The sequence below is a fragment of the Peromyscus leucopus genome, chromosome 12, assembly GCF_004664715.2.
Source record: "Peromyscus leucopus breed LL Stock chromosome 12, UCI_PerLeu_2.1, whole genome shotgun sequence".
In the NCBI taxonomy this organism is placed as follows: Eukaryota; Metazoa; Chordata; class Mammalia; order Rodentia; family Cricetidae; genus Peromyscus; species Peromyscus leucopus.
Window position 1 is genome coordinate 58,975,444 of NC_051073.1, and position 27,580 is coordinate 59,003,023.

The window sequence follows — 27,580 nt, forward strand, 5'->3', positions numbered from 1 at the left end:
TTCTGTGAGCTTATTTTTTTATAACTTGATTTGATTTTAATGTCCACATATATTATCTGAATAGAAGAACTATGGTTCATGCTGTCATCTTTTCTTTAAACTCAAAATGCAGTAAATAATATATAAAAAGTAAAAAAGATGAGCCACAGTTACAGCTCAGTAACAGAGTGCACACACAGCATGCACAAGGCTGAGTTCTATTCCTCTATTCCCTACAACACACACACACACACACACACACACAAGTTAAAAAGAACTACATCTCATTTGGTTGTTTAATTGTTTTGAAATAGATTGATATGGTAGTAGCTATATTAAACTCCAAAAATAACTACATATTCATAAATAATATATAGGCATATGTACATATAAACTTATACATGTATGTGTGTATGTGTGTGTATGTGTGTGTGTATCAGAATTTATCAGCTTATCTGGCAGAGCCTGAAGAACTGTGTATATCTGTATTATGTTTAAATATATGTGAGAAACAGATCCGCACTGGGGAAAGCTATAAATATAATAATCTTGTTTTTGTTTGGTTTGGGGGGGGGGGTTGTTCTTTGAGACGGGGTTTCTCTGTGTAGTTCTGGCTGTCCTAGAACTCGCTCTATAGACCATGCCAGTCTCAAACTCAGAGATCTACCTGCCTCTGCCTCTGCCTCTTGAGTGCTGGGATTAAAGCTGGGATTAAAGGCATGTGCCACCATGGCCCAGCAATAATCTGTTTCCTTAAAACACCTCAGATTTTTGGCATACTTGATTTTCAATAGGTATAAAAGAGTAAATGGTGATTTTTTGGACTCCTACCTCCAGAATAGCTCGTATCATGCTAGCAGTGACTTCTCCTTGGCTCTGCAGACAGCTGTGCACAGGCTCCAGAGACCCTCGAAGCAGAGCAATGCCTTTTGATTTCTCAGAGTTCTTACAAACTAGGATACTTTCACCTACAACCAAACCACACATCTTCTAAATTCCAATCCACTCTCATAAGACACTGCTGAAGACAGGTCCTGACTTACTGAAAGGATACAGGAGGTGCTGGAGGTTCTTTCGGGCACAGAGCCGAAAGCCACGGCTCTGGTTTTGAACTCTGGACAGGCGGTCAGAGTGTTACCAGAAACCATACTGCCACTCGGCTTCTAGATTCGTTTTAGCTGAAGGCTGGAGAAGCAGCAAACATAAGAACTCTTGTCCTCTATAAACTGTTGTCCTAGGAAAACAGCTTTTCCTTTGTCTTAGCGCTTCTCCACACTTTATGCCCTTTGTTAAAAATAACTTAAGACCCGCATCTAACAGCTTTGGCAGGCCTCACTCCTTTTCTCTGAAGCCTCCAAGCACATAACAATTAAAACATTAACACAGAATAGAGATTATATGCCTTTTCACTATTAACCTCTCTCTCTCTCTCTCTCTCTCTCTCACACACACACACATACACACACACACACACCAACCACAGTTTCCCCACCCCTCTCTCCTCCCATTCCCTTCCCCTAACCTCCCCTTTGTCCCCACCACCACTATCCACCCCCAGCCTCCCCCACCCTGCCCCAATCCACTCCTCCTCTCTTTCTATTCAGAAAAGGGCATGGATATCAACCAAACAAGGCATATCAAGCTGCAGTAAAACTAAGCACCACCCCCCCCCTTGTATTAAGGCTGGGCAAGGGAACCCAGTGTGAGGAACCCAGCCAGCGAAGGCCTTAGGGACAGCCCCTGCTCCCACTGTTAGGAGCCCCACAAGAGAACCAAACCACACAACTGTAACATATGTGCAGAGTGCCTAGGTCAGTCCCATGCAGGCTCCCTGATTGTCAGTTCAGTCCCTGTGAGCCCCTATAAGCTTTGTGTAGTTGATTCTGTGGGTTTTCTTATGGTGTCCTTGACCCCTTTGACTCCTACAATCCTTCCTCCCTCTCTTCCAAACAATTCCTGGAGCTCCACCTAACATTTGGCTGTGGGTCTGCATCCGTTTCCATCAGTTGCTGGATGAAGGCTTACTTTAACTTGTCTTTTAACACCTTATTCATGAGGCCCCAGCTAGAGAACATAAAGAACTAGAAAAAAGAGCTTTTCCTCTTCCTCTACTGGCTGATGCACCATTAAATAACTAAGTAATTTTAGAGAAACTTTGAATACTATAAAGCAAAATGCAAATATAGATACTAGCTATATATTATGACAAAATTCAAAGCTCCTAAAAATCCTAACATTTACTATCTAAATGCTTTAAATCACTATGAAAATCAAATGGACACAAATATCTGAAAAATACTTGAGCAAATACAAATTATCATTGTAAACAATTAAAAACTAGTAAGAAACCATGTTTTTGTTTTTTAAGAAAAATCTGGAGCCAATAATAGGAGAAAAGAAACACAAGATTTTTTTTTTTTAAGAAAAAGAAGTATACTTGTGCAATTTTCTCATGTTATAAAAAAAAGCAGCATTATGGTGGAAGATCTAAATATTCTGAATAGAGAAAGGACAGATGATGTTTCTCTGAAAATCACTGCCAAAATAAAACCCTGGAGAGGATAAAATAAAGGGAATCCGAACTAGATAATCTCTGACTATCTTCTGCAGGATTGCAAGGGCTCAGAGGTAAAGGCCCTGCCAGGCCTGACAACCTGAGTTTGAGCCCCAGGACCCATATGGTAGGAGAGAACTCCACAAGCTACCCTCTGACCTCCACAGCAAGAGCTCATACACATAATAAACAAATAACCAAAACACGATCGTAAAAGGTCATGATAATAAAAGTAAACAAACAAACAAACAAAAATACCCCAAAACAAAAAAACACTTCCCAACAAGAAGACCACCTCAGCAAGACATGGCATTCATGTGTTTCCAAAAATAGATAGACAGACAGAAAGACAGACAGACAGATAAAAGCAAAACAAGCCAGGTGGTGTGGCAGCGCCTTTCATCCTAGCACTTGAGAGGCAGAGGCAGGCAGATCTCTGAGTTCGAGGCCAGCCTGGTCTACAGAGTGAGTTCCAAGGACAGCCAGTGCTACATAAAGAAACGCTGTTTTGAAAAACCAAGAAAGGCATGAAGGAAGGAAGGCAGGCAGGCAGGCAGGCAAGGCAGGCAAGGCAAAACAATTTATCAGCAAGATGGTGCAATAGGAGTCTCCAGGCTTCAGTATCTCCTCGCCATCCATTACCTATGCCACCCTGACAAGTATACCTTTGTAAGACCTTCAGAGCTCTGTAAAAGCCTCACTGAGCTTGGGAATGTACCTGAAAATCATCATAAATAGCAGCTAATGAAAACCACAATAATAATAATAACTTCATATTTCCTCATTCTTCTCTTGATTTACTTAAAGAGCATTATATGGCTTGCAAGAAGCAATGGATAGAATACGGTAGAATAGTGGTTACCAGAGAACAGGAAGGCAGTGGGCATGTGAAGTCAGCCCAGTGCTTGGCTGTGGATTTCTGCATCTGTTCCATCAGTTACTGGAAGAATGCTCTCTGATGACAATTAGGGTATTCACCAACCTGATTACAGGAGAAGGCCAGTTCAAGCACCCTATCCACTATTGCTAAGAGTCTTATCTGGGGTCATCCTTGTAGATTCCTGGGAGTTTCCCTGACATCAGGTTTCTCCCTAACCTCAATGCCCGCCCCCCAGATATCTCTTTCATTATTCTCCCCGTCGGTTCTGCCCCCAATTATAGATATTTTTAATGGATTTGTTCTTTAAGGACCTCTGTCATATTCATAAAAGCTATCTTAAAGTCTTCTTCTTGTGCTTCATCTATGTTGCAACACTCGAGGCCTGCTGTGCTGGGTTGCTGGGCTCTAAGGGAGCCACTGTTCTGGCTGTTGTTGACTGTTTTTATACTGGTTGTCTAGGCATCTGGTTCCCTGGCCGAGTGCTTACTAACATCTTTATCTACCCTTTCATATTTTATGTACGTTTTAGAATGGAAAAAATCTAAAGCAGACACTAGAGAAAACCATCAAACCACAAAGACAGAAACCAAGGAAGAAAGAGTATACAAGGAAATAAATTACAAATGTAATAGGAAGTCCTGACTGTCAGAGCGTGGTTCAAGAATAGAGTCATGTGATGGGAATTCTGAATGCTTGTGAGAAAACTCCAAGTCAACAAGACAAGAGACTTGTGGTCTCTGTTCCTCCACAGCATGCATGGGTTGTTCTTGAAATGTGCTTTTGGGTCCCTCCCAGGTATAGTAGATAGACGTTAGTTTACTTCAGATTATTCATTAACTGACTATTGTTATTTGTTTAATGCCTGTAAGGAAAAACATGTTTTTGCCATGTGCAGCTTGTCCTTGTGACTGCACACTTTATTCAGGTGACTCTTCTTAATCCTCAGTATCAATTGGCTGACGCTCTGAATAAAGCTGGCTATTGCATGAGACTTTAGAACACCTCATTTTTAGACTCCATCTCCCAGGTCCCACCACCTTAAGAATGGTAATCACTGATTACCATTTAGCAATTAGTCTTACATAGAATAATAATATCTGAAGTAACTTTTGCTTCTTTTTTAGATATTTAATTAAAAAACTACTTCACTGCTTAAGTCAAAACTTTTGTTTGGATTGCTGATAATAGCATCATTACTTGCTGGTGTAAAGTTAGACGCTATATCAATTTAGAGACAAAAGCAGCACTCCTCAGCTCTTTGCACTCTGCTTGACTTAAGATTAAACACTAGAAGGTCTACATGAGATGCCAGGGAGACGACGGACCAGTGGCTCAGGTGCCTACTATGCAAGCATGAAGACCTGAGCTCATCCCCAGCACCCACATAGAAGCCAAGTGTGGTGGCCTGCACCTGTAGCCCCAGACAAACAGCTCCTGGGGGCTTGCTGGAGAAGTGACAAATTCCAGGCTCAATGAGACACCCTGTCTCAAAATTTAAGGTGGAAGAAGCCTGGAGAGAAGCCTCAATGAGTGAGAAGACTTCTTCCAGAGGAACTGAGTTTGATTCCCAGCACTCACTCTGGTTAGCTCAAAACTGTTTATTACTCCAGCTCCAAGAGTTCCACCACCCTCTTCTGTTCTTTGCAGATAAGTGCACTCACATGTGCATACCCTATCACAGACATACACATGTACATAAAAATATAAAATATTTGAAATAAAAAAATAAGATGGAGAATGAAAAGAGAAAATATCCAGGGTGGACTTCTGATCTAAATGCACACGGGCACAGGCAAGGGCACCCACACCCACATACACCATACCTATTGAAAAAAGAGAAAAAAGGAGTAGATGTGGAAATAAAATCATCTTCTAACTAATAAAATCATAAATCTTGTTACTTATATAGTATTGAATCATTTCACTACACACAACACAAAAGAAATATCTTAATTCTCTACCAGGAGAAAAGCAATAGTTAACAAATAAAAATCATATTCACTATAAATATTAAGTAACCCAAGAAGACGGCATTAGGCACTGCACAATACAGAAACATATCACGATGGGAAATAGCCATGTATTAGTCAACTTCCAAGTAGATGGCTGTCAGCAATAGCATGACAACTATCCCCAAACTCACCCATTGTGTCTACTCCTTTCCTGCCGGCGCGGCCAACCATCTGCTTATAAGTGAGGATATCTAAAGGTTGGCCACCGAAAACTGGAGTGCGAATAATCACCCGACGTGCAGGAAGATTCACCCCAGAAGAAAGAGTAGACGTTGCTGCCAAGACCCGAATAAGACCTTGACGGAAGGCTCCTTCAATGATATCTCTCTCCTCAAAAGTGAGACCTAAATAACATGCAGGTCCCAAAACATATTACCACAGAATCGATATACGTGACTACATAAAAGCAGATATGAGAGTCAGCTTCAAGCCTTTAAAGATCTTTTATACAATAGTTAAGATTATAAACAAAAACATCATCAGTCTACCTATTTAAGAATATAATTTGCCATCTTTAGACATTTTTAGACAGGTCAGCAAAATTACCTATGTTTTAAGTAGAATTGATGGTTTCTGCTGAAACTATCCTGCTTTCGTTAAAAGAAAACAGCAGCAGATCAAGTGAGTGGGACTGTGTTCCAATAAAATTTTAGTTATAAGAACAGATAGCAGGTTAAATTTAACAGCATACTATTGATTAACAATCCCTGTGTTTTTGTGTGTGGATATGTATTTACACATAAACATTTTTAAAATTCATTTTAAAATTTTACCATGGTTATTTATCATTAAAATTATATGTATCTATTATATAAGATAAAAAGTTGAATAAAAACTAAGGATTAAATGTCCAGTCTTAAAAAATATTCTTTTTTTTCTTCCCCATACCAGTATTTATTAAGCTCCTATTAACCAGAAATTATATACGGAGTTCACAGATTTTTCACTCATGATCATATTTCAAATTTATAACAACCTCTGAGATACTTGTTGAAGAAAACATTCTTATGATTTCAATCTTAACATGTATGATCACAGATCCAGCACATCACTCAATGACTATCATACACTGGTTATTCTGACAGCCCACCCACCAGATTGTTTTTTTTTAATTATTATTATTTTTTGTTTATTTTACATGCCAATCACAGTTTCCCCTCCCTCCTCTCCTCCATTCCATCCCCCCATCTCCTTTCTACCCCACCCCTCACTCACTCCTCAGAAAGGGTTAAGACCTCCGATGGGAGTCAACAAAGCATGGCATACTGAGTGGAGGCAAGAACAAGCTCCTCTGCATCCACTGCTCCATTGCATCAAGGCTGTGAGAGACATCCCACCATAGGGAATAGGTTCCAAAAAGCCAGTTCATGTGTCAGGGACAGATCCTGGTCCCAATGCTAGTGGCCCCACAAACAGACAAAGCTACACAACTGTCACCCACATGCAGAGGGCCTAGGTCAGTCCCATGTAGGCTCCTAACTGTCAGTCTAGAGTCAGTGAGCTCCCACTAGCTGGGGTCAGCTGTCTCTGTGGGTTTCCCCATCATGATCTTGTCCCCCTAGCTCATACAATCCTCCTCCCTCTCTTCACCAGGACTCTCAGAACTCGGCCCAGTGCTTGGCTGAGGATTTTTCACTTCTAGTCCTCTCTGATTCAATGACAATTTCCAAAACAAATTTGACTTTGCTGTATCTGTGAGCCTATGCCAATTCTTGACATAAAAAGAAACAATAGCATCAAATTTAAGTAGAAAGTATCACTCTAACATCAATTTTAAGGAAACAATATATAGACAGGTAAGATTTTAGAATTCACTTTCCCAGGGGTTGGAAAAAAATCCATTATCTAGCATAGCTATAAAATTCAGATAAGTAAGCTTAAAATGTTTGTTTTACTCTGGTTTGACTAAATCCGCTATTTCTTAAAATAAAATATACAAGTATCCAATGTGATTAACAAGAAATAAATTCACATAAATAAAAAAATGAAGAAATTATAAAAGTCTGGTGAGGTCTTTAATTTTTTTTATATTTTATTATTTTATATGTTTGATTGTGAACCCATACAAATATATGTGCATTACATGTGTACAGGAGCCCACAGGGACCAGAAGAAGGCATATCAGATCCCTGGAACTAGAGTTACAGGCAAACACTACACGAGTCCTGGGAATCAAACCCAGGTCCTCTGCAAGAGCTCCAAGTGCTCTTAATCAATCATGGCTCCAGCCTGTGATGAGTACATCTTAACACAGATTAGAAACAAGGAATACCTGCATGATGAAATGCTACTCCCCATGGCACGGTGTTCTTCAGCACAGAGTCTAGTCCTGAAGGTGAACGCTTTAGCTGATCCAGCACTTCCAGAAGGCTCTTATGCTGTAGATTCACTGGTGGACATTCAGATGGTTTTACTGATCCTGTCAAACACGCACACACACAAATAAATAAATCACAACTGTACAAGTTTCTTTGCTTCATTGGCTGTTTGTTACCTGCTAAGTCATGACAGAAATAAATATCAGGTTCAGAAACTGCCACATACTATCATCACCAATGGATCTTTTAGAGCCACTGACCCAGGACACTATGATACAACCAAGATGGGATGTGACTTGGACCTCAAGTAAATCTTCATAGGTAGTTCTAATAATGTATCCCAAAGTTATGAAGCTCAGCTTTAAGAAGACAAGATGTTCAAATGAGGGGATCAAAGGGCTCCTGCTGGAGGAAAGACAATCACTTGTTTGGTTTGCGTATACAATGCTCCCTGCAGGCTCATGTTTTAATACCTGGTCCCCAGACAGTGGCAGTTTTAGGAGGTTATGGAGCTTTTAGCAGGTGAGGCCACTGGAGGAACACCTCTAAGAGTAAAGCCCACCTGTGGTTCTAGCCCAGCCACCTGCTTCCTGCCTGCTGCCGAGCCACTTCTTCTGCCCCCATGAAGTCTCTCAAGTCTCCCCACCATGAAGGACTTGTACCTTCTGACACCAAGAACCAGAATAAGCCTTCCTTTCTTAAGTTGCTTCTGTCACGGTGACAATAAAGTAACTAACATACCAAGCAAAGCCTACACATCAGAATCCTTGTTTAAGATGTGTCCTGCCAACCTGTACATCAGCTGCATAGGACCCTAGCTCTCTCTGGAAATTGTTCTGGCTCCTGTCATTAATCTAATAGTCACTCAGTACCTTCCAGTGTGGCCGTTTAGTGTTACTTCTCCCTAGTAAGAGTTTAAACACAGGAACCCTACCTTCTTAAAGAACTGCCAAGACTTTTAGATTCCCAAACTTATAAAGCTTCATTAAAAAACTATTTTAATGTATATTTTGTGTTTTTAATTTTTTAGGTAAACTTTTCTTAAAATTCTGAGGATACACATAGGGTTGCCCATGCTTTATTTTGTGAAAGACAATAAATGTATATTAAGTTATTACCCATCAGTATATTTATTTCAAGAGAAGTGTTATATGTGTGTGTGTGCATGCATGTGTTCATGTGTATGATGGTGAACATGTTGTGCACACATGCATGTGGAGAGAAGGGAACAACTTCAAGTGGTACTCCTCAGGTGTCTTCATCTGTTTTTTGAGGCAAGGTCCCTCACTAGCCTGGAACTTTCCAAGTCAGCTAGGCTGGACGACCAACACCACCTGTCACCACCACCACCCCTGTGCGAGGATTACAAACATACCACTAAGCCTTGGCTCACCTTTTGTGTTTTTTTTCTAATGTGGTTCTAGAGATCAAACTCATGTTTCTGTGTTTGCAAGGCAAGAACTTCACAGCTGAGCTACTTCCTCAACCCAAAGGAAGTCATCTTAAGGTTAAAAAATTAGTAAGATAATTCCAAATTTTAAACTTGTTTATAAAAATGTGCTACTCTATTTTTATGGAGAAAATAAGCAGACCAGACCAGCTTCCAATCCAAACTCTGCATTTAGGAACCACCACTACAAATCAAAATAACAAAACTCAAAAGAACACGATGAAGACTCTGATCCTCAAGGAGTAAGTTGTCATGGAACAATGTAAGAGCATACGTTAGCATGGTATAGACAGCACCAGGTAAGACGGCCTGGCAGAGATTCTACACTGGTAACACACTGCTGGACCAAACAGCAGTCAGTACAAACACCAGCAAAGCTTACTTGTTACAAGGCTGGAATACTGACTGCCTACCCTTATGATGCCACTCACTGGCAAAAAGAAGTAATAAAATACCCTAATATCCCATGACTAGATCTGGTCTGCAGTTCTAGAACTTCACTGCAAAGACAATGGCCTCAAGCTTTAGAAAATCTCAGTGATAATAACTCATTATACGAAAACATCCTTTATTTCAAAGTAACTCACTTCTAAGACACGAGGAGTGAGTGACAGGGAGAGAAAGGGTGGGTAAGGAGGGAAACTGAGTACTAAACATACAAACTCAATTTCATAAAACTCTTTCATCATAGATACATTCACCTTCAATATTCAAGATACAATCAAGTATATTGTAAAAATTTCCTAGAAAGAATAAGTAAAATAAAAAGAGAGAACAGAAAAAGGAAACAATATTAGAGTTGATATAATCTCTAAAAGGTCCAGAATTCAAAAAAAATATGAGTCATGAAAGAAAGTATGGCCTCAACACAGGAGCCAAAGCAAGCAACAGAAACACCTTTGAGAGAACCAGATGTCAGAATGAGCAAAGATCCCACATGACCACATGCTAGGAAAAATGTTGAGGCTACAACGTCCATCCTACAATCAGTAAAAACACATAGTAATAGTTATTGTAGTAGACAGCATTTAAAAGGAACAAATTCATCAATGCAATACCTTGAAAGAAACTCAAAAACATGCTACGTGATAAAAGCTGTTTACAAAAGGTACACATACTCTGTGACATCACTTATGTGAAATGTTTAGGAAAGGCACAGCAATCTGAAAGTGACAGAAAGCACGTCAGCAGTTGCTGCAGCTGACAACAGAGAGAGGAGACTGGCAGAAAACAGCACAATGAGAGTGGAAGAAACAGTCTCCAGATGATTATAATAGTGGTGGATAAGCAGATCTACACACTAAAATTCATCAAATTACACACTTCAAATGAAGCATTAGATTATGCATAAAATATGCAACACCAAAGCTGATTTTATCTACATGTATACATATGTATGATTCTTTTTAGAGTTATACCTCTGGACATTAAAGAAAGACATAGTTACTTTCTCCAGAAAAAAAAAATGGATGAATGTGTAATTTTGCATACAATTTAAGGGCTCTAGAGTTTGAATCTCTCAAAGCCCACAGATCCAAAATGAAGAACCTATACACATATACACAGTACTCTAAAAGTCAGAAGACAATTAGCCAGAGAATATGCACACTTATCTATGAAGAGGACACAAAAAGATTAGAACAATAAAAGCAGTCTTGTTGAGAATATCTAGGTGACACTCAGTGTCACACAGTGGCAGGCCAGAGCCATGCTTTGCTACTATCATCACTAGTACTACTGTCAAATACAGAAAGGATAGGAAAGCCCCACCGCCTCTGTCCTGGCATCTCCCTAGCCGTAGGCGTGAGTCACTGTGGATGTGGTGCTCAGTTCTCATGTTTGTGTTTTTAGAAGAACAACTGTTAACAAACAGTGGATGTTTTACAAAAAAAGAAAGAAAGAAGAAAGGATGGAGGCTCCGTTTCCACCTGCCACTCACCCTCAGGTTGATGGTGCAGATTATAAAACTCTCGGGCAATGATGTCTGCTACTTTCTCACACCATTTTTTTGATGGACAAAAAAGTAATACTGAATGGTTATCACGAATGGTCTCATAACATAAACTAACAATATGATCTTCATCTCCCTAAAAAAGAAAGAGAAATAGCCAAATCAACATACCATCAAAACATTTTCACACTGGGTTAAAATGCTATATTTTGATCCATAAAAAGGGTTTTCTTTACTCAAAGGCATAATAAAAATCATTTACAAATAAAAATAAACATCGTTAATAATGATGAGTGAAAAAAAAAATTATGCATTTAACTCATGTCTATTAAACTCTAACCTCAGGTACTGGAAATACATCAGTGAATAAAACAAAGTCCTAATTGGCAAGAAGTTTATTTACAGTCTCACTGAGAAACACAGTAAGAAACTAAACCACCACATGATGGTGCTGAAAAAGAAATATTTGCAATATTTTAGTCTCATGGATTTGAAAAGACCTAAAAGAGGTTTCTCTGAGAAAACGAGTGAGCTCAGATGTGAAGGAGATGTATTATCTCAATGGAAAGTATATTTTTCAAGCACAGTCCAGTTTGTGTGAAAGCCCTGTGGAAGCCCCTCCATGCTGGTACATGCAGTGTGTACAGGGGTATCAGGGAGAGCTTTCATTTATCACATACTTTTCAAGTGCTTCTCTCTCTCTCTCTCTCTCTCTCTCTCTCTCTCTCTCTCTCTCTCTCTCACACACACACACACACACACACACACACACACACACACTCAAAATCATACTGAATTCTTACCAAACCAAGTATTATACTCTACCTTATAAATACATATAGAAGGTTCAGAGAGGTACCTCAGCCATTTTGTGTACCTCTCTTCAGTGTCAGAAGAAGGTCTATCTGACTCTTAAGACAATAATCTTCCCATTCCCATACACTTACTATATAGTAGATCTACATTTAACAAATGTCAGTGTTCCATGTGAGTGTTAAAGGTAAATTAAACCATAGGAAAATCTTATTGACTTAAAAAAAATCTGTTTATATTATATATCAGGAAATGATGGTCACTTAAATTAAAAGTATACTATATTCTTTCTCACTGTTCTCATCAGTTGCTTCAAGTAAAACTGATTAGCTTAATATTAGTTCCAACAGATACATAGTACACATTCAGCTACTATATAACCTCTAATTATGCAATTACAAGTTGTTAGCAACTTGGTAGAAAACTCCAAGGCGCTGACAGTGGAGATGTAACAGTAATGACTCACCTTCACTTGGAGCAAGGGCTGAAATTCTCTCACAAGCTTCATTGAAGAGTCATATATGGAATTTCCTACTTTTATTGATTCCAAAAGTGGTACAGGGCGAAAGTCGGTGTGGTAAAGTTCAGCATTCAACCAGGAAGCTACAAGCTGCAAATTAGGAAGCGTAGCACTCATGCCAACAATCTGCACAGCATTAGACAGAGCACTGGCTGAATCTTCCCGGCTAGAAAAACCAACGAAAATTACATTAGGAAATATGCAGAAAGCAACACATAGTACTGCTAGCGATATTCTTGGTCATGGCCTTTGGTACACAAACACAGACATTTCTTTAGAGTACTAGATCACAACTGGCCAGATATTCAGATTTAATGAATGATAGGAAGCTGTTTTCCAGGGAGACGATACCAAAGCAGCACTCCCACAATCTGTGTGTTCTGCTGCTCCACAATCTTGTCACCATCTGACAACTGTATTGTCAATCATTTTAATAATAAACAGTATGGAGAGACTACAGCAATACTTATTTGAATTTCTCTGATGATTAATGATGCTTTATGCCATTTCATAAATGCAGACCATTTGGAACCTCTCTTGTTCCAAATGTCTATTGAGGCTTCTCATTAACACACTGAGTTGTTTTTCTTAGTCAGTTGTAACATTTTTTACATGTTTGACACAAAAATTAGTCTAAAATGTATTATTTAATCTCCAAACATGTAGGCATTTTCTGGTTATGGTTTCCTTGTACTTGGTAGGGATAAGTATGTAGCACAGTATACAGAAAACCAAGCCATCAAACAATAAAGATATCTAATAGAATAAGAAAAGCAAAAAGGTTTTTCAAAAAGTAAAAACAATCAGAATATACTATTAAGCTGAGTTAACAATGCTGTATCACTGTAACACTGAATAATGATCTAAGCAAAATTAGAATCCAATTTGGGAGGATGGGAAGATGGTGAGTGGATAAGAAGAAACTGAAGAGGATGAGAGGAAACTGGGTACAGGTGAGTAGAAAATACAAAAGGAAAACATCTTAATTCCCCATAGCAAGAAATCAGTATACAAAAATTGTACAAATATCAACTCAAAATGGATCAACAACTTTAATTTGAAATGTAAAATAAACTTTAAATCCCAGCACTCAGGAGGCAGAGGCAGGTGAATCTCTGTGAGTTCAAGGCCAACCTGGTCTATATAACAAGTTCCAGGTCAGCCAAGGCTACATAGTGAGACCCTGTATCAAACAAAACAAACAAAAAAAGACACTTTGCCTACCTAAATATCTTGAAAGATATCATCTATATTTTCTTCTATAACTTTCAGAGTCAGGTTTTTGTTTTGTGTTGTGTTTTTAAGACAGGGTCTCACTTTGCAGCCTTGGCTGGCCTGGACTTAAAATGTAGACCAGGCAGGCCTCAACTCAGATTCTGCCTCTGCCAAGTCCTGGGACTAAAGATGTGTGTCTGGTATGGGCTTTGTGAACAGCACACCAACAACAGCATAGAAGCTAACCCCAAGTATGCACAAGGTGGGGCTACATGACAAAAAAGGTACTATACCACTGCAGACAAGGGGCTGATATCCAGACTTTACAAAGAATTGAAGAATTTAGACACCAGGAAGTAAAACTACCAATCAAAATCAACAATAGGCAAATGAACTGAATAGACAGTTTTCAAAAAGTAAATATAAATGGCCAATAACTACTTTTTAAGGTATTCAATTGCCCTAACCATCAAAGAAATGCAAATTAAAACTACTTTGAGAAAGCACTTCACCCCACTCAGAATAGCTACCATCACAAATAAAGGAGACGTAACAAATGTTGGAGAGGATTGACCATTAGTGGAGGTGCAGCCACTGCAGAAATCAGTTCAAAGATTTCTCAAAAAATTGAAAATAGAACTACCTAATGATCCCTCTATTTCACTCCTGGGCATACACCCAGAGAACTCCATAACACTACCATAGAGATTTGCACTCTCTTGTTTACTGATGCCTTATTCATAATAACAAGGAATGGAATGAACCTATTTGTCCATCAACAGATGAATGCATAATGAAAACTTGATAGCACGTGCACAAATACTATTCAGCTATAAAGAAAAATGTAATTATAAAATTTATAGAAAACTTTGAATGTGTAATCTTAGCAAGGTCACACAATCTCATAAAGAAAAAGAAACTTATGTTCTTCCTGATATACACAATCTAGCCAAAATAACATGTATGTATATAAATGTAAACAAATGTAAACATAGGTACAGTAGAATATGTAGAAAAGTGAGCCAGAAAGGCTAAATATTAGGGGATTAGGAAGGACTAAGTGCAGGTAATGGACACAAGTTATGAGAAAGAACATAAAGCTAATTGTTTTTCTAGTTCTAATTCTATCATGGAGTTGTCATTTTCGTCAAAATGAGTAATCAGAAATGTTCAAATGTTTGAAAGTAGTCTGACATCAGTTAAATACTTCTTTTAGAGCAGTGGTTCTCAACCTTCCTAATGCTGTGACCCTTTAACACAGTTCCCAATCATAAAATTACTTTCATTGCTATTTCATAACTGTAATTTTTCTACTGCTATTAATCTAATGTAAATATCTGTGTTTTTTTGATGGTCTTAACCCCTGTGAAAGGGTCGTTCGACCCCCAATGGGGTCACGCCCCACAAGTTGAGAACCACTGTTTTAGAACAAAAGCAAACTACTATCCATGAATTTGTTTAAATAAAAAGGTACTACACTCCTGTAAATCTTACTTTTTCACTTTTATAGATTCTTTTTCGACATCTTTTTGACAAATACCAGGAAATCAGTCATTTCAAGTACTTACCACGATGCTGATTTCCGAGTAACATAGCAAATCTTGGTCAGTAAAAGTTCCAGAAGATATCCTCGGTGAGAGTCCCCCAGCATGTGTAATTCATCCACAACCACCATTCCTAGAAGGATTTTCCAGATTAAGCTTTTGCAAATTGCACAGTTCTAAGAATTATAAGACTCAGCAGCCCATGTATAATGGCAAATAACTGTCATAATAAGATCCTGCAAGTCAGGCAAAGTTCCAGGATAAAGGAAAGGCTGAAATACAGTTCTGTATAAGGGCCAACTGTCTTCCAAGATGTTTTCAGGAACTTAAGCAATCCTATCTCCATACATTCTAACTACAAAAAGTCAGTGATTAGCTTTCTCAGGAATAACAAAACCACCAAAACCCAGTATCTTAGTCTTCTTTCTATTGCTGTGATAATTGCATAACCAAAAGCAATTTGGGAAGGAAAGGGTTTATTTGGCTTACACTTCCTGATCACAGTCCATCATTGAAGGAGGCCATGCAGGAATTCAAGGAGAGAACCAAGAGGCAGGAACTGCAGCAGAGACCACAGCAGAATGCTGCTTCCTGGCTTGCTCAGTTTGCTTTCTTGTACACATGAGGACTACCTGCTTAGGGATAGCACTGCCCACACTGATCTGGGCCCTTCCATATCAATTATCAGTCAAGAAAATGCCCTTACAGGCTTACTTTCATGCCAATGTGATAGCAGCATTTCCTCAATTGAGACCACTCAGACACTTCTAAACTGCTAATTTAGTAGAAACAAATAGATAATAAATACTCATCTTAGTTTTTCAGTGTTAAGTGATTTTAACTATTAGGAAACACACCTTGATTATCTTTGAAAGTACTTAGGAGACTGAGGCAGAACTGTGAGTTCAAGGCCAGCCTGGGGTACAGAGTGAGACAATTATCCCTACACAAAGAAAAAAAGTTATTTGAAAAAGAATAGAATTGGACCATGAAGAGATGGTTTTAAGCGATTTTTAAAGATATGACAACTAGTATCACCCTACTGCTGAATATATAATCATAATGCCCTTGTCTAATGCCTGAAGAATTCAACCAACTGATTATGGACCAATGCTTTCTTTAGTCTTATAGTTTTCACTTTTATAGTGTGTTCTACTTGTATATATTAGTTGTACAACATAATAGGTTTCACTAACCACTTTCATATATGCATAAAATGTACTTGTGATAGCTATTCTTGGTTTTCCACTTGACTACATCTGAAACTAAAACCTGAAAATGGAGGACACACCTATGAGGAATTTTTGCTTAATTTGAAGTAGGAAGATCCACTTCTAATCCTGATCTTTCAAATAGAAAGACACCCCTTTAATCTAGAACTTGAGGCAGGAAGACACACCTTTAATCTGGGTCACACCTTCTGCTGGAAGCCTATATAAGGACAGGAAGAGGGGAGATTCACTCTTGGTTTGCTTGCCCTCACCTTGCTAGCAAGTCTGTTCCTTCACTGGCATTAGAGCCTTCTACTTTGGGATCCCAGCGTCTATAGAAGAGCAGCTGAGACATCCAGCCTCATGGACTGAACAACTACTGGATTCTTGGACCTTCTGTTTATAGGCAGCCATTGTTGGATTAGCTGGACTGCAGCCTGTAACTCTAATAAGTCCTCTTTCTACATATAGAGGCTTATTCTGTAAGTTCTGTTACTCTAGAACCAACAAACCCTGACTAATCCAGTACCTAACATATTCACCCCTTGTTACCTGTTATCCCATGCCCCCTCATACTTGTCCCCTTATTTTGTCCAAATAGTTCCTTTAATGTTTGTTTGTTTGTTTGTTTGTTTGTTTCAATCTAAATTTTACATGACAGAAAAGATAGATTTGTCTTGAGTCAAACCAACTTTGGTAAAAATAATGATCACAATTCCATCCATTTGCCTAAAAACATGATTTTGTTCATGGCTTCATTTTATTTTCTTTATCCATTCATTGATTGCTCAGTTCATTCACCCATTTATTGGATGGACTATTTGTTCTGTTGTTTAATTTCTGACTCCTATGGATATTCTGGGTTTTAATCTCCTAGTACATACATAACTGGTGAATATGTGCCTCCCATTAACAGGCTGTTTCTTCACACTGGGAATTGTATCCTTTGCTATGCAGGTTTTTTACTGATGCAATCTCGTTAGTTCTACTTTTTTCTGAGCTATCAGAATCCTATTCAGAACATGCCTTTATCTTTAAGCAATTCACTATGCAGTGCCCTAGCAGTTTCAAGACTTACACTAAAATCTTGGATTCATTTTCAATTGACTTTTGTACAAGGTGGGAAATAAAGATCTAGTGTAACTCATCCATATGTGGATGTCCAGTCTTCCCAGCAGTACTTGTAAAAACTGTTTTTTTTTTTTCCCCTCTAATGTAGCATCTTAAGCACCTTTGAGAAGAACTGGATGACAAGAGCCATGACAAGAGCTGCATGGTTTATTTCTGGCCACTCTATTCTATTCCACTGTTCTCCACATCTGTTTTTGTGCTGGTACTATGTATGCTATTTTTGTTGCTGTGGCTCTGTAGTATAACATGAAATCAGTTAGGTATACTGATTGAGTCTCTTTGCTCCAGATTGTGCCTCCATGTGAATTTTAGAATTTTATTTTTCATAATTCTATAAAGAATATCATTGGAAATTTTATGAGAACTGCATTAAGTCTGTAAATTGCTTTCAGCAATATGACCATTTTAACACTATTAATTCTGCCACTCCAGAAACATGGCACATCTCTTTAATTTCCTTCTTCAGTGTACTCATTGTGAAGGTCCTTTACCTCCTTCCCTTGGTGAGGCATATTCCTAAGTTTTGGTTTTTGGGTTTTGGTTCTGAGGCCCCTTCCTACACATAGGAATGACTGCCTGGCTTTAGTTCATTGTTCACTATCGTACACAATGAAACCATCTACTTGTATACGCTAATCTAAGAATTTCCCAGCAGCATCTTTTAAGTGTAGGATCGTGTAACCTGCTGACAGGGATAATTCAACTTTTTCCATTTCTAGTTGCATCCTTTTTCTTTCTCTTGCCTTACTGCTCTATTAAGAATTCAAGCTTAATAGTGTGTGGAGTGGACACTTTTGTCGTGTTCCTGATTTTAGAGATGCTTTCAGCATTTAGTATAACACTGGATATAGCAGGAACCCTAATTGGTCTTAATAAAAACCCGGAGCCAGATATCAGGGTAAATGCTGAAAGATCTGAGAAGCAGAGCAGCCAGCACTAGTTATAACCTCTAAGAAAACCTCAGCCGGGCAGTGGTGGCACACGCATTTAATCCCAGCACTCGGGAGGCAGAGACAGGCACAGGCGGATCTCTGTGAGTTCAAGACCAGCCTGGTCTACAGAGAGAGATCCAGGACAGGCACCAAAACAACAGAGAGAAACCCTGTCTCAAAAAACAAAAAAACAAAACAACAAAAAGCCTCAATCCAAAGGGTTTGTTCCTGTCTCCTCCCCCTTATATTCCTTTCTCTGCCCAGCCATATCACTTCCTGTCTCAACCTCCCTAGTGCTGGGATTCAAGGTGTATGCCACCATGCCTGACTCTGTTTCTCTTTTATACTGGATCAATCTTGTGTATCTCAGGGTAGTCTTGAACTCGCAGAGATCTATCTGCCTCTGTCTCTCAAATGCTGGAATTAAAGGTGTGTGCCACTACTGCCTGACTTCTATGGTCAACTAGTGGCTTAGCTCTGCACTCTGACCTTCAGGCAAGCTTTATGTTAGATCGCAAACAAAATATCAACACAACTGGATATAGTTTGACATATATCTGCCCTTTGTTATATTGAGATATCCTATATCTAGTTTCTTCAAGGCTATTATCATGAATAGATACTAATTTTATCAAATGCTGCATCTGCATATAGTATGTTTTATTTTGGTCCTACTGATGTGCTGTATTACACTTGTTGATTTGCTTATACCAAACAATCTTTGAATCCATGGAATGAAACCAACCTGCTCATGTGCATCATCTTTTTTTTTTTTTACAATTTATTTATTTATTACATATACAGTGTTCTGTCTGCATGTATGCCTTTATGCCAGAAGAGGACACCAGATCTCATTATAGATGGTTGTGAACCACCATGTGTTTGCTGGAAATTGAACTCAGGACCTTAATCACTCAGTGCTCAGTGCTCTTAACCACTGAGCCATCTCTCCAGCCCCCATGCATCATCTTTTTTAATATGTGTTAAATTCAGTCTGCAAGTGTTTTGTTGAGGATTTCTGCATCTATATTCTTCATAGAAATTTTCCTAGTTTTCTTTTATTGCTGTTGTTCTTTTTTTAATTAATTTATTTTTATTTTATGCACACTGGTGTTTTGCCATGGGTGTCAGGTCCCCTGGAACTGCAATTACAGATGTTGTGAGCTGCCATGTGGGTGTTGGGACTTGAACCTGGGTCATCCTGAAGAACAGTCAGTGCTCTAAACCACTGAGCCATCTCTCCAGCTCCTCGTTGCTGTTATTCTTCTATCATTATCTGGTTTTGAAAAAGGAGTAGTACTGGCTTTGTGAACTGAATTTGGAAGCATCCCTTCTCTTTCTACTTTATGGAATAATCTGAGGAGCTCTCACATTAGCTTTTTCAAAAGGCCTGGTAGATTTCAGTAAATCTAGTGCTAGGTTTTCATTTTTTGTTCTTTGTTTTTTAAACTTGAAAGACTTTGCAACTGTTTCAGGCTCATTGCTCACTGTAGATTTCTTTAGGTATCTATATCCTGACTCAATTTTTTTGTTGTTGTTTTGTTTTGTTTTTTGTTTTTTTGAGACAGGGTTTCTCCATGTAGCTTTGGAGCCTATCCTGGAACTCACTCTGTAGACCAGACTGGCCTTGAACTCACAGAGATCCACCTGCCTCTGCCTCCCAAGTGCTGGGATTAAAGCTGTGCACCAGCGCCACCGCCACCACCTGGCCTCTTTCCTAGGTTCTTACATTCTGTGGTTCCACTGCTGATAACAACAATTCATATTATATGATATGTTATGTCAACACACTTTCATTCTTCTAAAAGTATTTGTTCTGCCTAGTTTGGAAACCCAAATCCCCAAGATAATTAAAGCCAATGAGGTCATAAGTAACAAGACAACTGATTGTGATTTCTCTCTCTTACCATGCCTTTCTAGTCATTGATTCTCACCCTCCACTTCTCCTCTACTACAACTTTTTTGTTCTTTTCTCGGTAAGCTAACAAACTTAATGCTTCTACTGCTACTACTACCATTGCTTTCCTACCTCTGTACAGTGACCTTTTCTTAAGGGTAGAAGGAAGTTATTAAGACAAAAAAAAATATCTTTCTAGAGCATCAAGCACAAAAACAGTTTATGTGACTATCATTTCCCTATTGAATGGCAGCTTCTGAATCCAGTCCTAATCTAGATCCCATAGTACCAAAATATGATAATGAACACATAAATTCATTAACTGTATGGACGGCAGGGCCACCCCCAGCACGCTTCCTTCTCTTCCTGGCAGAGTTGAGACAAGAAAATAGAATAAGGAATAACAGAGGCTCAAGGATAGCCTGTCTTTTATAAAGTTTAAAAATGCAAGAAAGGGCCAGTGAGTTGGCTCAACAGGTAAAGGGACTCACTGCCAAGCCTGATGACCTGAGTTCAGTCTCCAGAACCCACATCCGAAAGAATCACGCTGTCCTCTGACCTCCCCCATGGGCTGTGCCACATACACACTCACACTCATAAAAGTTAAATAAATAAACGTGAAAATAAATTTGAATGCAAGATACTAAAATCAATAACAGAAAGACATAAAACACATTTTTTTTAAAACATGAAGTTCCTGATATTACCTCTGCTAATTCTTGCCTCCAAAAATAGATGACAGAAAATAAACATATAGGTCATATAGGAATCACAGTTTTACTTCATTCCATCAAAAACATCAACAGGAAATACTTGTTTAATTTTGGAACTTTCTTACCTAACAGATCCATCTTGTTTTCCTCAATGAGGCGATTGATGAGCCCATTGGCTCTCTCAATAGTGCAAACAGCAATGTCCAAGGAGGAGAAACGTCCAGGAGGTGAGGTGCTGCCCATGTAGCCATCTACTTTGATTCCTACTTCCTGAAACAGACTCTGAATTAAGTAAAAAGAAATAATACAGATGAAAAGTTAGAATTTAATGAGTTACAATTGGGTTCTGCCGTAGATCATAGACAAACATATTTAAAGATGGTTGCTTCTGGTCAAGACCATTACAAGGGCTTTTATAATCACATACTAAAAATAGAATCATATACTAAAATACGTTTAGAATTAACAAAGCTCAGCACAAATATTTCTGTTAAAAGGAGTGAAATAAATGTTTTAATAATCTAAGTTCTAACAGCTATTACAGAAATTAAAATTGGAAAACATTGAAATTCTACATGTTTAATTCAATAATAGGAAGTAGTTAATTTTTAACACTAGTATGTTTTAAAGAACAAATCTATTCTTTACAAGGAAAATATTCTTATCCTACAAAAGACTAGTTTTCCATATAATGGAAGAAAATTTTTACAAGTTAAATTCAGTGGGATTGATATTAACTTTTTTGGTTTAACTTTTAACTAACATACCTTCTCAATAAAAGGAATCCTTTCCTCATTTTGTTACTTTGAGTCTAAGTTGAGAGGAGGTCACTGAGTAGGACCAGCTTTGTTGGCTATTTTGGCCTCTGAAATAACCGTTAAAAAGATTTGTAAAACCATAGAACTTTACAGATGCTCATTTAATCAATTTCTTCTGAGAGTTTGAGTTTATTGAGTTATAGTACTAAGAGTGAGCTGCCTCAGTTTACAAATAAAAACCACAAGGCTCTGCAGGTTGTGTGCCTGGCAACACAGGACTAAAATCCAGACTCCTGACCAGTCTATACAAAGATTTCTGTTCTCTTTTTTTTTTTTTTCCTTATGCCTGCAGGCCAGAAGAGGGCAACCAGATCTCATTGCAGATGGTTGTGAGCCACCATGTGGTTGCTGGGAATTGAACTCATGACCTCTGGAAGAACAGCCAGTGCTCTTAACCTCTGAGCCATCTCTCCAGCTCCCAAGATTTCTGTTCTGACAGCACACTACTTCAAATCTAATGGACACTATATTCATGAAAATGCCTTAAAATCCATGGAATGTTCCATCAGCGGAAACTATGACTCATTTAACAAGACAGAGGTCTGATCACAGATGTGGAGCACCCTCTTTAAGCACAAAAGAATCTTCCCTTCAGTCCCTGGGTTTCCTCAGTGGTCCTCAGTTGGGATGGGCTAGGCTTCCTTAAACATGCTGATTTTTCCTTTGCAATTCCATGCTATTCTTTACTTCCTATGAAAAGCTTGTCATTTTTATACTGTATTCCCCAAGCTACCCTTTTAATTTGGTGTCCCTTCCTACTTTATGCAATAATAATTTTTAAAAATCCCCTCTTTTGGGTTTGTTTTGTTAGTAATACTGAACTATAATATCTCCAGGCCTCTTTTTATTTTTTGATACAGGGTTTCACTAAATTACCCACATAATCCTCCTGCCTCAGACTCTCAAGTAGATCCAATCCCACACCTGTGCCACCATGCCCAGCTATCCCACTAAACTATTAAGACTGTGATAGAAGAAACCTCGTTTTTTCCATTTGATTGCACACCTCCATCAAATGAGTAAAGCCAATGCTACCAATGACGAACCTTTCACTGTTTCAAACAGCAAAAACTATTACCTGGAGGTAGAATTTCTTCTCTTTAGCCACAGAAACAAAGGGCAGAATAAACAAAGCTTTCTTCCGCATTTCCAAAACCCGCTTCAAAATAAGTAACTCTGCAACAAGAGTCTTCCCAGCACTTGTAGGAGCTAAAACATGATTATTCCACATAATTATGACAAAAAGTAACATTCAGTATACTGCATTAATAAATTTTGTAAGCCATAACCAGCAATACAGAGTCGAAAACTAATACTTCACTAAAGACTCAACTAGTGTTTGAAACCTTAACCCCCAAAATGCCCTGGACTCTACACTAGGTTTCCAAATAGTCTCAGAGTAAACAGAGAGAGGTTTTAAGTCTCTGTATTAAAAATTCATGATGGATATTACTGAGTACCTCATCAATTCTCTAAGTTTCTTTAAGAACTGACTGACTAGGTAAAAGGCCCACTATACACCTTTAAGATAATAAGAGAAACAGAAATTGGAAGGAGATATCAGGAAGCTAACAAAATGGAAAGAAACTTATGGGGAGAGGAAAGGAACGCCAAGCATCGGACACACCATGTGCAAAAGCCAGAGGAAAGCCTGGAATGTTCTGATGACAGTAATTTCATGAACCTGGAGCACAAAATCCTTCAGGGGAGAGAAAATTTAAAAAAGAGAAAAAGAAAAAACCCACCAGTGATTGGAACTGGGATTGGGAGATAGCATAGCATTTAAGAGACTGTTCTTAGAGAGGACATGAGTTCAATTCCCAGTAACCAACCAGAGTTGAATTCCAGCATCCATATCAGACAGCTCACAACTGCCTGTAACTCCTGCTCCAGAGGCTCTGACATCCTCTTCTGGTCTCTATGGGTACTGTACTTACAGCCTATACCCACACAAGGATACATACACACATACATAATTAGAAATCTTTTAAATGTTTAAATGTTCCACAAAGAAGAGTGTTATACTCTTACCATCTAAGGATTTTTTGATCTATCTGGAAAGCAATGCAAAATGACTAACATGTTCTTAAAAAACGGTAAAAAAAAAAAAAGTTATATTTTTTGTGATCTCCTTGGCTACAGAAGCAGAGCAAGACCAGAGAAAAAGATAAACGAGTTACAAGGGTATGTCAGATCTAGAAGGAAGACAGTGAGTTACACCAAGTAATGGATCCAAGAAGAGAAAGTCCACAGATCTAACATATATCTAAGGTAAAGATGTCTTGATGATGGTGTGAGCTGCTGACCAATGTTGTGATTTAAGAAACTGAAATGACCAGACCATGCCTCCACAGCAACCAACTGACACTACTGTGCAATTAGGAGTACTTTCTGTGTGCCCAACACTTCTAAGTTTATATACTTAGGAAGTAATTTAATCCTCAGCACTACCAAGTCTGTTAGCCTCTCCTCCTTCACCTCTCCCTACAATGTGCAAAGTCAGTCATACAATCATTAAAAGATACAGTTCCCAGCCAGGTGGCGGTGACACACACCTTTAATCCCAGCACAAGGGGGCAGAGCCAGGTGGTTCTCTGTGAGTTCGAGGCCAGCCTGGTCTACAGAGCAAGATCCAGTACAGACACCAAAACTACACAGAGAAACCCTGACTCAAAAAAACAAAAACAAACAAAAAAAGATACAGTTCCCAAATCCAATCAGTCTACCTCCACAGTCTGAATTACATAAACTTAGTTAATATTCTACTTCTTTATTATAGCCTTAATAAAAACTAGGAGTAAGGGGGGGGGAGTGGTGGGGGGGGGGGGGCGGCGCGGCGGCGCACGCCTTTAATCCCAGTACTTGGGAGGCAAATATAGGTGGATTTTTGTGAGTTTGAGGCCAGCCTGGTCTACAGAGTGAGATCCAGAACAGGCACCAAAACAACACGGAGAAACCCTGTCTTGAAAAAACAAAAACAAACAAAAAACTATGAATGACTTCAGAACTTCAGAGAAAACTGACACAAAAGAACTGTATCTTATATTTGATCCTTAAATGATTGCAGTAAACACAGGTTCAAAATCGTACATATCGGAAGTTGCCCTTGAAAACTCTATAAAAATCTTAAGTATTACATATTGTTTTGTGCATACAATCCTGCACAAACAGCTCAATTATGAATATATAAAGTTTACACCCTGAAAAGCAACTGAGATCAAATGAGGGAAGAACAGGCTGGCATCCCCATTACAAATTCACTGAGACATATGCTCACTAAGTGGGATTTTAACTATGTAAGTTACCAGTGCCTGGCTTCCACTGCTCTACCACATAACGGAACTTTCAAGACTTCGGTATACAAATGACAACACTCCACAGATTTCACCACTTTCTCTAGTTAAAGCATTTGCTTCTCCACCTACTTAAAAGATGTAACCACCCCAATAAAGAGTCGCTCACACTGATAATGTTAATGAAATGAGTTTACATAAATTTGAATACCTGAATAAACTAGATTCTTTCCTTCCAGGACTTGTCCAAGCAAAAGACACTCTGCCTGCCATTCGAACATCTTTTTTACACCAAAACTATGGTATTTCTCCAGAACTGCTTTAGGGAGTCCCCAATTTGCCAATAGCAGCTGGTCAATCTGGTCATCGGAAACTCTTTGCTTGCATGGCCCTTTCAGGAAAACAAACAAAAACAATTTAATTACTTCCAACATACAACTTTAATAGTTAGCCTTCTACTGTTGGAACGCCTACATGCTGAAATGAAACTCATCAAGACACAAGAAATTGATCCTGTGCAGAAAAATACCAGCTAATTTTTATTTACTTGATATAATTTTGAAAACTCTTAAGAGCCACAAACAAAAATTTGTGCTAGCTGGGCGGTGGTGGTGCACACCTTTAATCCCAGCACTTGGGAGGCAGAGGCAGGCGGATCTTTGTGAGTTCAAGGCCAGCCTGGTCTACAGAGCGAGATCCAGGAAAGGCGCAAAGCCCCACAGAGAAACCCTGTCTCAAAAAACAAACAAACAAATAAATAAATATAAAATAAAAATTGTGCTATATACAATGAATAAGGAGTTTGGAACGATGGGGAGGTGGGAGGAAGACACTCTATGATTGATAAGAGAGCATTACAAAGCTGTTAGAGAAGTTTCTATTTACATTTTAGTATTGGGATGTCTGCCTAACCAAAGGCAAAGAATTATGGGATGCATTGGTGCAGGCCTGTAATCCCAGCATTTGCGAAGCAGAAGCAGGATCAAGGGTTCGAGACCCCAGGCCAGCCCGTAGGGTAAGCCCTTGTCTCAAAAAAAAAAAAAAAAAAAAAAAAAAAAAAAACAAGTAAGAATTGGGCTAACATTCTGACAAAACAATATAAATCCCTTCCAGCTTTACTCTGGATTCCAAAAAGCCTGCATCCTACGCTACACCAGGCAATCTGGTGTAAGAACTTGAGTTGTACAGGACATTATTCGAAGCAAGCCCTCAACACGGATGACAGGCTCTGGCCAACCGGGAAGTTGTTCCTGGGAAGTTGTAGAGACTCCAAAAAACAAAAAGAATGCCAATATCTATACAGGCAGTGACAGGCTAAAACACAATCAGCTGGGCATGCTGGCGGCTAGGAGGGAGTCCCAGGCTCAGTGCCAGAGTGCCTGCCCAGCGGCCCGAGGGCCGTCCCAGTCCCGGTGCTGAAGTGCCTGCCCCGCGGCCCTCGGGGCCCGGTGTTGGAGTACCTGCCCCCGCGGCCCTCGATCGTCCCGGTGTTGGAGTACCTGCCCCCGCGGCCCTCGATCGTCCCGGTGTTGGAGTACCTGCCCCCGCGGCCCGCGGGCCGCGTCCCAGCCCCGGAGGTGGACTCAGCACCGGCCTAGACGGGAGCAGGGGGCTGACACAGCTATCCCCGTCTCCCGAACATGAGTCGGAGCCGGACGCTGAACGCCGCCGCTTCCCATTCCGACGCGGAAGACTCATGGCAGACGATCTCCTCTCGGTTGTTCAGGGCACGACACGGTCCCGGAGGCCTCCCGTGCGGCAGAGTCCCAGCCTGGTGACAGCTGCGGCCACCATCTTCCCGCCGCAGCCTTCAAACTCGGGCCTCCCAGCCCGCCCCGGAACCACAGAGGTCTCATGGCTAGAGTAACCCGACCGTCATAGAGTCGTGAGGGAAGGAGCGGCCCGCGCTGATAGCTGGCTTCCGGCCTCCGCCGGCGGCTAGCGAAAGGGAAAGTGGTAGAGCGCCCGCTACCTTAAAGGAGCGGAACACCTGAGTATGCATTCATAGATGGATATTCCTAAAAACATTCCTTCTGTTTGTATCCACTTCTGGTTCGAATAGAGAGGCTGTGCTGGCAACAAAATGATCTAATGAGCTGCCCGTACGCGGATAGATTAGGAAAGTATCTGGTTTTGTTTTGTTTTTTTACTATGGTTTTTATTTCGTTTTGTTTTTTCGAGAATTACTCCAAATTGTAAAACAGAACTGTGGAGAAGTGTGTAAAACAAAAAACAAAAAAATTAAGGTTTGTGGTAGAGCGTAATTTGTGCTGCTTTCCTCTTTTGGAACACGTGAACTGACGTAACAGGGGCGGAGGGGGGATGGGAGTTGGGGTGAGCAGAGGTCAA

At 39.5% G+C, this 27,580-nt stretch overlaps 1 protein-coding gene across 2 annotated transcripts in view; it reads right to left on the reverse strand.

Moving 5' to 3' along the window:
- The window catches only part of Polq (DNA polymerase theta), an 81,251-nt gene extending 54,178 nt beyond the window's left edge, over window positions 1-27,073 (reverse strand). For both annotated transcript variants that reach the window (XM_028894992.2, XM_037209773.1), the window contains exons 1-10: window positions 26,770-27,073; window positions 25,443-25,622; window positions 23,017-23,147; window positions 21,246-21,402; window positions 15,261-15,369; window positions 12,424-12,643; window positions 11,133-11,280; window positions 7,698-7,844; window positions 5,557-5,769; window positions 811-947 (exon numbers count right to left, since the gene is read on the reverse strand). In XM_028894992.2, the coding sequence (XP_028750825.1) occupies window positions 811-947; window positions 5,557-5,769; window positions 7,698-7,844; window positions 11,133-11,280; window positions 12,424-12,643; window positions 15,261-15,369; window positions 21,246-21,402; window positions 23,017-23,147; window positions 25,443-25,622; window positions 26,770-26,929 (1,602 nt within the window). In that variant the 5' untranslated portion in view covers window positions 26,930-27,073. The remainder of the gene's footprint in view (window positions 1-810; window positions 948-5,556; window positions 5,770-7,697; window positions 7,845-11,132; window positions 11,281-12,423; window positions 12,644-15,260; window positions 15,370-21,245; window positions 21,403-23,016; window positions 23,148-25,442; window positions 25,623-26,769) is intronic.
- Window positions 27,074-27,580: the final 507 nt, after the last annotated feature.